This window comes from Hypanus sabinus, chromosome 9 (assembly GCF_030144855.1).
Source record: "Hypanus sabinus isolate sHypSab1 chromosome 9, sHypSab1.hap1, whole genome shotgun sequence".
NCBI classification, from domain to species: domain Eukaryota; kingdom Metazoa; phylum Chordata; class Chondrichthyes; order Myliobatiformes; family Dasyatidae; genus Hypanus; species Hypanus sabinus.
Window position 1 is genome coordinate 138,623,184 of NC_082714.1, and position 16,645 is coordinate 138,639,828.

Sequence of the window (16,645 nt, forward strand, 5' to 3'; positions counted from 1 at the left end):
CTGGTAAGGGAAGTCAAAGCTAATGTAAAAGCAAAAGAGAGGGCATGCAACAAAGCAAAAATTAGTGGGAAGATAGAAGATTGAGAAGCTCTTGAAAACTTCCCTGTAACTTGGGTATTTCAGCACCTAAGTTACAGGGAAAGATTGAACAAGTTAGGTCTTTATTCTTTGGAGCATAGAAGGTTGAGGGGGGACTTGATAGAGGTATTTAAAATTATGAGGGGGATAGATAGAGTTGACATGGATAGGCTTTTTCCATTGAGAGTAGGGGAGATTCAAATAAGAGGACGTGAGTTGAGAGTTAGGGGACAAAAGTTTAAGGGTAACACAAGGTGAAATTTCTTTACTCAGAGAGTGTGGAACGAGCTTCCAGTAGAAGTGGTAGAGGCAGGTTCAGTATTGTCATTTAAAGTAAAATTGGATAGGTATATGGACAGGAAAGGAATGGAGGGTTATGGGCTGAGTGTTGGTCAGTGGGACTAGGTGAGAGTAAGCGTTTGGCACGGACTAGAAGGACCAAGATGGCCTGTTTCCATGCTGTAGTTGTTATATAGTTATAAAACCTACGGACAGAAATCATTAGGAGGGAAAAGATAAAATATGAAGGCAAGAGAGCAATCAATATATATAACGGTGGACCAGGAGATGGCAGAAGAATTAAATGAGTATTTTGCATCAGTCTTCACTGTAGAAGACACTAGCAGTGTGCCTGATGTTGAAGGATGTGAGGGAAGAGAAGTGAGTGCAGTTACTATTACAAGGGAGAAGGTACTCAAATAGCTGAAAGACCTAAGGTTAAATAAGTCACCCGGACCAGATGAACTGCACCCTAGCGTTCTGAAAGAGATAGCAGAAGAGATTGTGGAGGCATTAGTAATGATCTTTCAAAAATTATTGGTCTCTGGCATCGTGCCAAAGGACTGGAAAATTGCAAATGTCACTCCACTGTTTAAGAAAAGAAGGTGGCAGCAGAAAGGAAATTAGTTAGCCTGGCCTCAGTGGTTGGGAAAATGTTGGAGCCAATTATTAAGGATGACTTGGAGTACTTGGTAACAAAGGAAAAATAGAATAAAGTCAGAATGGTTTCCTTAAGGGAAAATCTTGCCTGACGAACCTGTCAGAATTTTTTGAAGAGATACAATTAGGTTAGATAAAGGGGATGCAGTGACAAGGTGCCACACAAGGCTACTTACCAAGTACAGGTATTACAGGAAAGTTACTAACGTGGTTAGAGCATTGGCTAATTGGTAGAGGCAGACAGTGAGAATGAAAGGATCCTTTCCTGGTTGGCTGCCTGTGATTAGTGGTGTTCCACAGTGGTTGGTTTTGGAACAGTTTCTTTTTATGCATTATCGATGATTTAGTTGATGGAGTAGATGGCTTTGTTGCAAGTTTGCAAATGATATGAAGATTGGTGGAGGGATAGGTAGTGAAGAGGAAACGGGTAGGCTGCAAAAACACTTAAACATATTTGGAGAATGGTCAAGGATTTGGCAAATGAAGTACAATGTTGGAAAATGCTTGGTCATGAATTTTGGTAGTAGAAATAAATATGCAGACTATTTTCTAAATGGGGAGAAAATTCAACAATCTGAGATGCCAAGGGTCTTTAAAATGCTTGTGCTGGACACCCTAAAGGTTAAATTGTAGGTAAAGTTTGTGGTGAGGATGGAAACTGCAATGTTAGCATTCATTTTAAGAGTTCTAGAATACAAGAGCAGGGACGTGATGATGAGGCTTTATAAGGCACTGGAGAGTCCTCGCCTTGAGTATTGTGAACAGTTTTGGACTCCTCATCTGAGAAAAGATGTGCTCGCATTGGAGAGGGTTCAGAAGAGCTTCATAAAGATGACTCCAGGAATGAAAGGGTTATCATACAAGAAACATTTAATACCTCTGGGTCTGTGCACACTGGAATTTAAAAGGATGAGGAGGGATCGCATTGAAACCTTTCAAATTTTGAAAGGCCAAGACAAAGTAGATGTGGAAAGGATGTTTCCCATGGTGGACAAGAAGACACAGCCTCTGGATAGAGGGGTGTCCTTTTAAAACAGAGATGCAGAGAAATTTCCTTAGCAGGAAGGTGGTGAACTTGTGGAACTTATTTGCCATAAACACCTGTGAAGGCCAGGTAATTGGATACCAAAGCCAAAGCTTGATAGGTTCTTGATTAGACAAGGCATCAAAGGTTACCGGGAGAAGGTTAGAAAGTGGGGCGGAGGAGGGGGAAAATGGATCAGCCATGATTGAATAGCTGTGCAGAAGCAGACCTGATGGGCCAAATGGCCTAGTTCTGCTCCTATGTCTTAGGGTTTAAAACAGACATCTTGATAAAATATTCACACTATCTTGTAAGCCTTTCTTCTAAACCAGCAAAGAACACTGGGATCTCAGAGGTTTCATCTTTTCACGTTATATTTTGCATAAGTTACAAATTCATGATTTCAGGTTTTCAGATATGTTTCCACAAGATAAATTATTCCTTCATCTTATACAGCATAGAAAAGTAAAAGCATTGAACTCGCTGTCAAAACAACTGAATTTCAGAAGTGTTTCAATATCACTCATTCAGCAAATGAGATCATGGATGAATTTATATCCTTTTTTAAAATGCAGTCATTGAGTACAAATAAAAGCAATTATTAGGATTTTTTGTACTACGAATATATTCCACGAGGAATATTTTGTACAATTGACCTATACATACTGTAGAAGAATGAGAAGCAATCTCATTGAGATGTGCAAGATTCTGAGGGTGGCTGAGAGGGAAGATGTTTCCTCTTAGCTGAAGAGGCTTGAACTAAAAGTCAGTCACGAAAAAGAATCTGTCACTTAGCATTGAGATGTAAAGAATTTTTCTCAAGGGCTATGGGAGCTCATTTATTGAGCATTTTCAAGGTGAAAACATGGGATTTAATATTGGAGAGAAACAGAAATGTTGAAGATTGAGCATGAAAGTGGACAAGGCTCTGGATCAGCCATGATGCTACTGAATTGTAGAGAAGATTTGAGAGCATCTAGGGACTGATCCTACTTCTAATTCTCAAGTCCTTTAGCTTCAAAATCTCATACACATCTGTAGAAAGCTACTTAAATTCAAAGGGTTATCATAAAATCCTCTGGATTTTTAAAGTCTCTTACTATCTTCATAGTAACCTACCTAATACAATTTCTTACAATTCAGCAATCTTAATTGGTTAACATGCTTTGCTTTAATAACTAAAGAGTTGATCAGAGCTTCTTCTATATTCTTAACCCAGTGATCACATTCTCAGAGTAAGGGATAGCTATTTGGGATTGAAACTCAAAGAAATTTGATCACATGAAGAGAGTGAATATTTAGGAATCCTTTATCCTAGGACACTGGAGCCTTAGTCATTTATATATTTGAGAACAGAGGTCAATAAATATCTGGATTTTAAGTGAATTGGAGCAGGAAAGTGGCACTGAGATAAAAGATCTATTGGCATCTTGAAGAGCTGGTTTGAAAGCCTATTGATTATTCAGTTCTTTCTAATGTTCTGCTAATAACTAGTAAAATCCATTGAAATGCTGGTTACTAAAACTGCTTTCAATAACTACTCGGTCTCATTGCACTATTGTCTTTTATAAGAAAACAAGAATGGTGGATTAGAATTATTCAGACTAGGGTATCAGAGAAAATAGGATTTTTAAACTAGGGAAAAGCAGGTAAGCATTGTGCTCCCTTGATAAAGACAAAACTGAGGAACTCTTGACACTTTACAGATGATACAGTTTAACCTTGGACCTTTGTGATTTCCTATTTAATGCAACTTAATAAAATTGTGAATGGAGCATATTATAAAGAATGATAAATTTTGTAATGACACTCTTTCCTGAATTAATTTTAACATTCATTTCCTGAAAGGTTAGCTTGAAGCTCAGATAGTGTTTTTCCTGGATGCTCTGCTACGGAGTGTTTGATGTTACTTTCCCTTCAAACTTGGCTTAATCCCTCCTGGAAAAATTCATTTTGTTGATTTATTTCATCCATTACTTTAGAGCAGAGCATTAAAGGTTGGAAATTGAACTTTATTGAGCATGTTTCACTGTAAAACGGCATTGAAAAATTAAAGGCAGACATAGTTGATATGTTATCAGCTAAGCATTCATCAGCAGTCCTGCCACAGTCACTACATCCCCACTTCATATAGTCTTCTGCACCATTTACTAAGCATGTTGTTGATTGTCTATCTATCCACTCTCTGGTTCATTCCTCATGAATGTATTGATTCACTTGGTGTCCAAAATTTTGATGTTTCAGAATTGAATATACAATGGATAAAAGTTAATTTGGCCATCAGTTGATGGGGACAGCCACTTATTTGAGACAACTCTTAAAGAACAAAAGATAATTGAGAAATTTGCCACTTAATTGAGACAGGAGTCTGTTGCTGAACAATTTTTAACTATCGTCAGTCATGTGCACTTGTGTGGCTGTCAGACTCTTCACTGTGCTTAGTGAACAGTTTCTAAATAGTGCCAGTTGTGTGTGTTTGTGTTCAAAAAGAAGTCATTTTTTGTCACTAATGGTTGGCAAGAAATAAACAGCAAGACGATACAGAACTGCTTTGCTCAAAGCATTTTCAAGTATTCAGGCTTGGAGATACCAGAAACGGCTAGCAGTAAAAAGGAAACTATTTCACTACTTCAATAAGTTAGAACTATGAAGAATTTGAAGTTATCACCAATCATCTTGAATGTTGCAATGAAAATGAAGATTTTGAGGATGCGGTCATCAAAAGCATTGTATGAATGTCGTCCATTGTCTGTACTAGTTATCTGTACTGATTTTGTTAATTTACAATCAAAAGAATATGACATCATACAGTTTTTTTACTACTATTGTAGTATTGGTTGTATCCTAATTAGTTTTACATTCCTTTAAACATATAATTTGTTACTTAGTTTGTTTTTTTTTATGTATCTTTTAAACTATTTCCATGAAACTTTGGCTAATTGGGGTAGCTGCTTAATTGGGTCAAAATCTGCTTGTCATGATGTATGATTAACTGGAATCTACTGTATTCAACATTTGAGCATTCCTAGCCTTTTAGGGACCAAACCTTAATTATCCATTTAGTCAAGAATTGTTTTCTTTGTCTCAGTCTTACATGACTAACCATATCATGAAATCTTACCACTAATGCTAGGCACTCTGCTTACCATATATAATATTGAGTTCCATAAGCCCTTAATTTATTATAAAGATCTTTTTTGAGGTACCTTATGGAATACCTTTTGAAATCCAGATATATTACATCAATTGGTTCCCCCTTATGCACATATTAAACGAATCATGTTGGGTTTGGCAAGTAACATGAGATAAATGAGTAATAGTCAAAATTTGAAGACGAAGCTTTTATATCTTTTCCATTTTACTTGTTTTTAGTATTTTGATAGTTGCTGTATGGAAGGTTGTTGAGAAATATGAAGTTATTGCATTACCTGCTTTGTATCTTCTCATTACATGAAGGATATAACTTTTTGTTAAACCTGGGATTTGATCAAATATATTTCCATTCTTTGATATTTTCTTATGACATAAAAAGTGGTCATTGTGCCTCTCAGAGCATTTGTCACTAACTTTCACTGTCACCTAATCTCCCCACCTTTGCACCGACTCTCCAGAGATTCTGTCACTCAGCTACACTCATGGAACAATTTTTAAAAATTTATTGAGATACAGCATGGAACAGGCCTTTCTGGGTCTTCGAGCCACACCCCCCAGCTACCCCCGATTTAACCCTAGCCTAATCACTGGACAATTTGCAATGACCAATGCATCTACCAACCGGTACGTCTTTGGACTTTGGGAGGAAACCGGAGCACCCAGAGGAGAATGTACAATCTTCTTCCAGACAGCAGCAGGAACTGAACCTGGGTCACTGGTATTGTAAAGCATACCAATGACTACTGCACTACCGTGTCGCCCCAATTTGCCCCACAAAGTACCAGATTTTGGGATGTGGAAGGAAACCAGGGCATTTACAGAAAACACAGATGGTCACAGGGAGGCAAACCCACACGGACCAGGATTGAACCAGGGTTACTGTAACTATGACGCAGCAGTTTTGCCAACTGTGCCTATGTTGGCTGAGGCAGTATGAGATTTGCATTAAGACATTTTGAAAGAACAAATTAGTTTTCCTGGGTTAGCTTTTAATGAAGGTAGAATTGGAGCGGAAAACAGTTGTGAATAGTTTTCCCCCTTTGACCTCATTGTATCATGCTTCACAAGGGCAGATTGTATCACCATTGCACAGCTGATGTTCATCGTGGCCATGGAAATTACTCACACCTGAAATCTGAAAAAAGATTTGTGGCATTGTGCACGTGCAGACAGAAATTCTGTTCCTTTGCACTCTTATCTTTGGGTCAGAGATTGTTGACTGGAAAGCTGGCCACAATCACTTTTAATTCTAAATGCAACATGAGACTAAATGTGACAATTTTTTTGATATCTTTCCGTAAAGGGAAATTGACTGAACTCTTCTTTGTTATAGGATCAGATGATGTGCTGGTAGTTGCTCTTTATGACTATGAAGGCATCCATGAAGGGGACCTGAGTTTTAAGAAAGGAGAAAAAGTGAGAGTGATCTCGCAGTAAGTAAGAGTTGACTGCTCCATGGTTAAGCCTTAATGTTCACAGTGAACAGAGGTAGGTGGGAGGGGCATTATGTTGGCATGATAGAATGAATAGAGCAATCCAAAAACTATGCACCATATTAATATGATACGTTTGCTATATAGTTATTTTTTTACAAATACATCTACCTGACACATAACCAATGTTAGAAAGGTGTAATGTTAGATTGCACAAAGCCCATGAACTATTTACGGAGTTTCTAGCTATTGTTTCTGAACTGAACTTTTATTTGCAAAATGAGCAGCACTGATTTGTTCCATTGCAAGAAAGAAAAATGTTGGCATTGAGAAACATTTTAATAAAATTGTTACCATTAGGAGAATGGTTTAGATAATTAACATAATGTTTTGATGGGATCTTTATTGATTGACACACAGAAGTACTATAATTGACAAGTTCAGGTGCAATATAGTTTCTAAGACCTACATAAATTCTACTATCGCAAAGGTCCATTTATAACATCAAACAGTAGCATCAATGAAAATGGAGAGTTAGTTGTACAGTATAATCCCAAGAAAACACTGTACAATGGCTGAGAAAAACAACTGTGACATCTGTGCTTACCCAAATCATATGATATCCAAGGCAGATTTACAGCAATGCATGGCTTTTGAATAGAGCTGCAGGAGACCCATCATTAATTCCTTACCACTAATTCTATATAATGTTTCATGTATATGTGGAGTACTGGCAGTATGTTTCCTAATAAAAGTATAATAATCACCAATTTTTTTTTTAGTTTGAGGCAAAATCAAGCTGAATTGTAGATGGTAAATGCACAAATAAAGCAAGCTAATAGACTTGTGTTTTTTGTTTCAGGCAAGATGAGTGGTGGCTGGGAGTATCTTTAGTAACTGATCAGAAAGGTTATATTCCAAGCAACTATTTTGCCAGAGTTAACTCACTTGAAACTGAAGAGTAAGTATTAATGAAATATTTTCATTCATAACCTAGAGCAGATGGTCAGTTTACACGGTTGTTCAAAGCAAATTTAATATCAAAGTACATATATGTCACTATATACAACCCTGAAATTTATTTTCTTGTGGGCATACTCAATAAATCCATAATAAAATAATAAACATAATAGAATCAATGAAAGACCACAGTAACTAGGTTTTCAACCAGTGTGCAAAGGACAACAAACTCTGCAAATACAAAAAATAAGTCAATAAATAAATAAATAAGCAATAAGTATCAAGAATAAGAGATGAAGAGTCTTTGAAAGTGAGTCCATAGATTGTGGGAACATTTCAATGATGGGCAAGTGGAGTTATTCCCTTTGGTACAAGAGCCTGATGACTGAGTGGTAATAACTGTTCCTGAACCTGGTGCTGAGACTCCTCTACCTTCTTCCCAATGGCAGCAGCGAGAGGAGAGGATGATCTGGGTGGTGGGGTGTCCCTGATGATGGTTGCCGCTTTCCTGCGACAACACTTTGTGCAGATGTGCTCCATGGTGAGGAGGAGTTTATCTGTAATGGACTGGGCCATTTCCACTACTTTGTTGAATTTTCCATTCAAGGGCATTGCTATTTCCATACCAGGCAGTGCTGATGTTGTTTGCACACATTTTGTCCAAGGTATTGAAAACTATTATTAATTACAAGTGCTACACTATATTTTCCCTTTCTGCATCTGATATTATTAAGTTCATCTGTCTTTTATTTTGTGGGAAATACAATATGTTGATAGGGTGTAGCAATGGAAATAATCTAATGAAGGCATGCTATAGTCACAGTAACTGAAAATCAGTAAAACGCAGATGCTGGAAATCTGAATTAAAGTGTTGGACACATTCAGAGGGTCAGGCTACATCTGGAGAAAGAGAAGCTGTTAAGATTTCACGTCAAAGACTTTTTAAAGATTTTGGAATTATTTTCTTTTTCCACAGATGCTGCCCGAACTTCTAAGTATTTACAGAATTTTCTGTTTTTTGTTTTGTTTGCTTCTAAATGAATACTAATTTCATTACTGTTGTGAAAGTGTTCCTGTGCTGGTTGTACTCTGTTAAGAATGATCATCAGTTCTGATCTTTAATTATGACCGTGTAGGTACGTATCTGCGCTTCTATCAACAAGGCATAACCTAAAAATCTTGAGGTTGCTCTGGAATATTCAAATCAATTCAAGTTTAATTGTCATTTAATCATATGTATATTAATACTCATGAATACAGCCAAACCAAGCAGTGTTACTATGGGGAAAATGTGCAAAGACACGTTACCAACAGTCACACACAGTAAGCACACACAAGATCACAATCACTTAATAAGAGGCCCAAGGCTTTAATCTGCCTCCCTGTGAGGCCACGGCTTGACGCGTACAAGTCAACAAACCAATATAGAATGTCAGTAAAAATACAGCATAACAGAATATGCCTATATATACCCTCCTGCCCACCGATATCATCTAAATTTGCCCTTCGCACCATCTGGATCTGGTAGGAATGTGGAGCTACTTTCTCTTTTGCTTGGACCATGTGCCAGGATTGTGATCTTGGATTTGCCCTTGATCCCCAGGCTTCAAGACTATAGAGTTTCCACAGTCTTGCCACAATACTGTTTCTGTTTCTCTTTCCCTTTCACCTTAGTGAATTTGACCTTGAGTGCTCCCTTAGGTGTCAACAGGTTTTCATGTATTCGAAGGTTACTACATATGCGTTGACCCATTAGCATTTGGGTTGGTGAAAGGCCATTCTGGAGAGGTGGACTTCTATTATTTCTTCAGACTTTTGTGGAAATCCATTCATCCATCTTGCACTTTCTTCATGAGACCCTTTACTACCTTGACCAAACTCTGCTAAGCCATTTGATTCTGGCTGTGAGCTTGAAGTTGTATGTCGAAACCTTCTCCCCCCACCCCACCCCCGCAACATTGGCAAATTCGCAGCACAAAAATTGTGGACCATTGTCTGATTGAAGTTTTCAGACGGACTCGGAGTTGGCTGTGGTCGGGGCTCCCAAAGTGCTGCATCAGCAAGCTGCAGCGCTGGAGGTTCATGGCAGGAAGAGTTTTTCTTCCTTCTACCATCTGCGTGAGATGATGGGCTGTCGGGACTTTGAGACTCTCCTTTAAACCATGCCATGGACTGCTCTTTATCAGATTATGGTATTGCTTTGCACTGTTGAACCTGTGTGTTATAATTATGTGGTCTTTGTCAGCTGGTCTTTTATCAATTATGGTATTGTCTGCACTGTTGAAACTACATGTTAACTATAACTATATGTAACTATGTGGTTTTGTGTAGGTCTTCTAGCTTTAGGTTTGTCTGATGGGTTTGTAGTTCCTTTCTGGGGAATGTGCTAAGACAGTAGCGTGATATCGATACGCAGCAGCCTCTCCGGACTCTGGATTGGGGATTACCAAACGTTATGTGGTTTTTCATGTGTGGCCTGTTTTGTGCTTTTTTTATGATATCATTCCGGAGAACGTTGTCTCATTTTTAACTGCATTGCATTTGTGGTTATAAATGACAATAAACTGAATCTGAATCTGATACTACTTAAAATGGAACGCTATGCCTTGCAAACACAGTTTTCAGGAAGGTGATGACTGCTTTGTTGGATGTTGATTGCAGTGTTGCATCCTGTGGTTAACTGGAAAATAGTCTGTTACAACAATATGACACTTCCCATTACAATCAAACAAATCCACTCCAACTTTGAAGTATGACCTGTCTGGTACAAGATATGCTGTAGGTGGTTCTGTATGTAAAGCATATTTCACACGAAACAATGATCTGGCTGATGTCTTGGTTCATTTTTGGCCAATACATCACTTCACAAGCTCTACATTTACAATTTTTCCTCACCAGGATGCCTTGCATGTATCTTTTGGATCATTTCCTTACGTAGCGACACTGGAATCACAAACCTGTTCCCTTTTGAAGACCATATCTTTCGCTGATATTTCAATTTTGCATGCCCAATAATCCCAAATACACATTGGGTAGTCATTTTTAGCTGCTGGTGATTTTTTTTTCCATATTGTATCTTGGAGTTCTTTCACTGTTTCATCTGACCCTGATGCTTTCCCAATCTGCTCTGTTCTATCAGGAGATACTGGAAGGGTGGTGACTATTATAGGCCTGTATATCTGCATTAACCTCTTGGTCACTCTTTTCTTTCTTGTCGACTGCTTGGGATTGTGCATCAGCAGCAAACAAATATAATCGTCACATTATATTTCTGCAGCCTGGTCAACATGCATTATATCCTCATGGGATAGTCATTCAGTGGTTTGGTCGTAATTGAGACCAGTGGTTAATGGTCTCTCTCCACGTCAAAAGCTCGTCCATGGATGTACTGATGGAACCTTTCACATGCATATGTGCTGGCAAGAAGCTCATACTCTATCTATGCATAATTGGCTTCTGCACTTGTTAAAGCCCTTGATGCATGGGCCACAGGTTGCCATGTGCCATCATGCTGCCGCTGTAGTAGCAAGGCCATACTGAGGCGCATCGTCCAAGATCTGAGTACACCTTTCTGGATCATAAAACTTCCGCACAGGCTCTTCAGTTATGACTCTTTACAGTGTCTGGAAACATTCTTGCTCGTGAGACCAAATTCACTCATTTTGCTGCTCAAGGAGTGACCGAAGTGGTGCTGACACAGTTGACCAAAGAGGAATTAACTTAGCCAGGTAAGTCACCATTCCCAAGAAATATCTCACTTCCTTTTTGTTTTGGGGTCTCTCCATGTTTTCAGTGGCTGAAGTCTTTCTTGGGCCATTCTACACTCCCTATTCAGTCATGACATCTCTTATCTTGACATCTCAGTGTCTAAACACCAAACTCACATTTCTCTTAATTTCAAATTAACGTTCCGTATCATGTCAAGCACTTGTCTCAGTTGTGTATCATGTTTGTCCTTGGTGAACCCCCAAATTATGATCCTTCATGATTTCTACACCAGGAATGCTCTTAAAGATCATTTGGATGGCTTTTATGGTAGACTTCTTGTGTGGGGAGAATACCATAGAGTAGCTGAAGTATACAATATCTTCCCTCTGGTGCGTTAAAGTACAGTCTTGAACTTGCCTCATCAAGCTTCATCTGCCAGTACTCAGCTGATGTGTCAAGCTTGCTTAACCACTTCATACCTGCAAAGCGGTACATGATCTCCTCCCCTGTTGGTAATTTAAAATGCTCCCCCTTGATGGCTTTATTGAGATCTTTTGGGTCTAGATGCATCTGCAATGCTACATTTTTCTTTTGCACAATGACCAGTGAGCTCACCCAATCTGTTGATTCTTCAGTCTTCCATTACATGCATGCTAGCTTTTGTTTAAGTTTCTGTCTGTGGAAATGGAACTTTCCTGCATGCACGAACAATAGGAGTGCCTGTCTCATCTATATGAATTTTGTGTATGCCAGGTAAGCATCTGAGCATCTCAAAGACATCTGTGTACTCTTCCATAAATGTTATCTGGTCATCTTTGGTCCATGAAGCCACGATGAACACTCTTTTCACCGGGCTGAGCTTTTCACATACACTCAGACCTAATATTGGATGTACTCTCTTTTCTACAACCAGTAGCCGTGTCTTTAGATGCTGCTCCTTGTGCTTGAAGCTCACTATACATGCCCCCCTTTTTATTGGAACATCCTCTCCAGTGTAGCATGAATCTTTTAACTTCACTGGGTAAATCTTGCTCTTTACTGTGAAGATCTTGTAATTACCCATGAATAAGAGATTCACCTGGGCTCCAGTATCAAGCTTGAATGGAATTACTGTCTCATTCAGTCTCTGGAACAAAGCATTCTGCTTTACCAGCACCAGCAGTCTGTGGAGAATCCACAAATAATTCCTCCATTTCTTCATCAACCGTATGCACCGTTCTCTTGGCAGCCCCAGCTTTTTAGCACTTTGCAAAATGATTCTTCTTCCCACAATTATTGCAGGACTTTGCATAAGCAGAACAAATCTTAGGAATGTGACTGCCTCTGCATTTGCTATTTGAGCCTCCTTCTTTGCTTTGCTGTTGGTTTGGAAAACACCTTATGTGCTGCTTCCCTGTCGTCAGAGCATGCACCATTGTGTTTGTCCTTTGCAGCTCCTTAGCTTGTGCTCGTGTGGAATCTGCTGTCCTACACATATTCACAGCCTTTTCCAGCATCAAATCTACACAGTCTTTCTCTGAGTCCATTATCTGGAATTCCGCAAACTATTCTGTCTCTAACAGGTAAGTTTCTCAAATCTCTAAGTTCACAGAACTTAGTGTGTGAAGCTCAGCTGAGTATTGATTGAAGCCAACTCATTTCTGTTGACAGAGAAAAGAAGCTTGTATTTCTCAAAAGTGATGTTTTTACTTGGAACAAAATACTCCATAAATTTTGTCATCAGAATATCCAACATAGAAACTGTCTCATCAACTTGAAAGCTGTTGGAGATGTCCAAGCATCTTCACCACTTACATGCAGAAAAAGAGACACTTTCAATTTTTTATCAGTTACTCCCACTCCATTAGCAGCTAAATATATATTGAATTGCTGTTTGATGCATTTCCAGTTATCAATTAGATTGCCGATAAACTGCAGTGGTGCGGGAGGACTTAACTTATTCATGATGGGAACTTCTCTCTTGGTGGATCCATTGACTGCTGAACGTTGGGATCAACATGCTCCGTTGCCTCGCAGGCCAGCTTCTCGTTGTCACTTTCTGTTAGCACCTTTCCTACTCACACAGTCTCTTTCTCAGTCACACACAATATTCATTTACTCTCCATTTTTAGACTTCATGCTGTCTTCTGACAACATGTTATGTTTGTTCTTAATAAAGACAAACTTGATGTGGGTTTAGGTTAGAACATTTTATTACTGAACTGCTGCTCAAAGCTGTGTGCATGCAATCCCTATCCCTCTTCCGGTTCCAGGTGAACTCCTCCCATTGCCTACTGGGAACTGAACTTCATCCACATCACCAAGGATCTCACATGGTCTGTGCACACCAGCTGTGTAGTGAAAAAGGCACAACAGCACCTCTTCCTCAGACAGTTGAGGAAGTTTGGTGTGGGCCCCAGATCCTAAGAACTTTCTACAGGGACACAATTGAGAGCATCCTGATTGGCTGCATCACTGCCTGATATGGGAACTGTACCTCCCTTAATCACAGGACTCTGCAGAGAGTAGTGCGGGCAGCCCAGTGCATCTGTAGTTGTGAACTTCCCATGATACAGGACACTTACAAAGACAGGTGTGAAAAAATGGTCCCCAAAGGATCATTGGGGACCTGAGTCACCCCAACCACAGTCTATCCCAGCTTCTACCATTCCGGAAACAGTACCACAGCATAACAGCCAGGAGCAACAGGCTCCGGGACAACTTCTTCCACCAGGCCATCAAACTGATTAACACGCTGATTTGAATGTATTTCTATGTTATATTGACTGTTCTATTTATTATAAATGATTATAAATTGCTATGATTGCACATTGCACATTTAGACAGAGACATAACAAAGATTTTTACTCCTCATGTATGTGAAGGATGTAAGAAATAAAGTCAATTCAATTCAATTATGCACACATAAGAACACGTTGACCTGGTCAATTACGACTAGATCCTGAACAAAAAAAAAAGTCTCACATACGGCAAAAAATAGTTCATTAAACAAAATTACATTTGAATATAATAAAAAGTTCAAAAAGAAACAAAACTAGTGCAATTTCTTTTAAGCTAACAAGTTCTATGTATTCCATTAAAGGTGGTTCTTCAAAGGTGTCAGTAGAAAGGATGCAGAGAGACAGCTTCTGGCATCAGGAAATAAGTGCGGTTCATTTATGATAAGAGATAGTGAAACAACCAAAGGTGAGTACTTCTGTATATAATTAAGAATAATAAAATATTTATCTATGATAAGAAGCCTTATAAATGTATATTATAAGGAGATATGTCTATTGTATAAAACAGGATTCAGGTATCATGTCACCAATAGCAAATTACAATCATTTAGTTGCGAACAAATTCCATCCTTTTTCTTTCAAATATAAACTTTGAATATCAATAAAGTAAACTTTAAAAACTTGTACTTCTGTGCACTTTGCATTATCAACCTTTAACTTGGAAGAAGTATGCTCAGAATTGAGATGTGGAGTGGAATTGATCATATTTTTAGAGATAAATAATGATATAATGAAAAATTATTTGAGCTGAGATTTTTATATCATTGTGCATTCATGCTGCTAACACCTCTCCTTATTTTGTGGATTAGGTAGTTACTCCCTCTCTGTTCGAGACTATGATCCTTCAGTGGGTGACACAGTAAAACATTACAAGATACGTACTCTGGACAATGGTGGCTTCTACATCTCTCCTCGAATAACATTCACCACTTTGACTGAACTAGTTAACCATTATAAGAGTGAGTATTGTCGTGTGTTAAAAAGTATTCTTATAGCCAGCTGTTCTGGGGGATAAATATGTACTTTTGCAGATATGAGTCCAAAATGCTTTTGAGGAACTTACTTATTGAGATGCAGCCTGGAATAGGTCCTTCCAACCTTCTACCCACCCTACCACCCCCATTTTTAACACCAGCATAATTGCAATGATGAATCAATTTGGAATGACCAATTAACCTATTAACCAGTACATCTTTGGACTGTGGGGAGAAAGTGGAACAGTCGGAAAAAACATGCATTCCTCGGGGAGGATGCACAGACTTTTTAATAGTGGTGTTAACTAGTTTGAAATAAATTGTAATTGCCCTGTACACCTGGACTTTTGTGCACAGACACAGCTGGTGGTTCTTCCACACACATTTCTGGAGGTACCTGAAGATACTGCTAGCTCTGGCGAGTTGATTGTCAATGTACCCTTTGCCTATATGTAATACATAAGAATCTCAGATTATGGTGCTGGTTTTAGCGCATTGTTACTATGAGCCAAACAATGAATCTAATTAAGATGAGACGAAAGAAAATAGCTGGGCCAGACATATTATGGTTTTTAACAATACTATGTTTTCTGTAAAGTTCTCAGACAAACACGGTCTCAGATGAAGATAAAACTATGTTTTTGCTGATCCACTTTGCAAAATAGAAACCAGTCTGGAACTGGGCAAAGACAAATGCTTGTAGTTGTCTTTTGAGCTTGTGTCCTCTTACGGAGAAGAGATTGCATCTAGCCTTGACCTGCTAGAGGCTGTCAGCTGAATTGTGAGTTGAAGGCAACTGGTGACATGATGTAGTTGAATAATATTGCTGACCTTGCTCGCAGTCCAGAATTAATGTCTAGATATTGCACAGTCTACTGCAAAATTTTCTGTCATGTTTAATGCTGACTCCTGGCTATCTGTGATCTTTTCTGACTGCCCACCACCCTCTCAAAAGTTGCTCTGATCATACATTTCAAGAAAGCATAGCAACTGTTATCTGATGGTGTGTTTATTTCCTCGATAAATAGCATTTTTATTCTGCTGGGTGGATCAGAAGAGATTTGCCATATCAAAAATATATTTGGGACCCTGTCTCTCATTCTGCAGCAGAGAAAACAATGCCACATATTCTAGCAAGAGTTACTCATGAGCTGTATCAGATTGTATAATAGACAACATGAGATCATATGACTGCTATTAAAGGGATAATACAAAAGCACAATAAAGTAAAATGGATCATCTGTGATAGCACTTTTTGGCTTTTATCAGGTTGAAGATCAGTTTGTCACAGTCAATATTGTTCTTGTCTATCCTCAATGAGAGTTTCATGCCCGTAGTTACACACTAATATTCATCTTTTACCCCCCCCCCCTCAATTATTAGAACAAGGAGATGGATTGTGTCAGAAGCTAACAAAGCCTTGCATTAGTGAAAAACCTCAAAAACCATGGGAGAAAGATGCCTGGGAAATACCAAGAGAGTCGCTCAGACTAGACAAAAAACTTGGAGCAGGACAGTTTGGAGAAGTATGGTTGGGTAAGTTATCATTTTGTCATCTTAAAATGTCTCTCCTTTAAATTAGCACCTAATTGTTGA

The 16,645-nt window shown here is 38.6% G+C and overlaps 1 protein-coding gene across 2 annotated transcripts in view; it reads left to right on the forward strand.

The window, feature by feature from the left end:
* Positions 1–16,645, forward strand: part of LOC132399847 (tyrosine-protein kinase HCK-like) — a 154,490-nt gene that overhangs the window by 63,000 nt on the left and 74,845 nt on the right. For both annotated transcript variants that reach the window (XM_059980673.1, XM_059980672.1), the window contains exons 4-8: positions 6,528–6,627; positions 7,490–7,588; positions 14,378–14,481; positions 14,885–15,034; positions 16,433–16,585. In XM_059980673.1, coding sequence (XP_059836656.1) covers positions 6,528–6,627; positions 7,490–7,588; positions 14,378–14,481; positions 14,885–15,034; positions 16,433–16,585 — 606 coding nt within the window. The remainder of the gene's footprint in view (positions 1–6,527; positions 6,628–7,489; positions 7,589–14,377; positions 14,482–14,884; positions 15,035–16,432; positions 16,586–16,645) is intronic.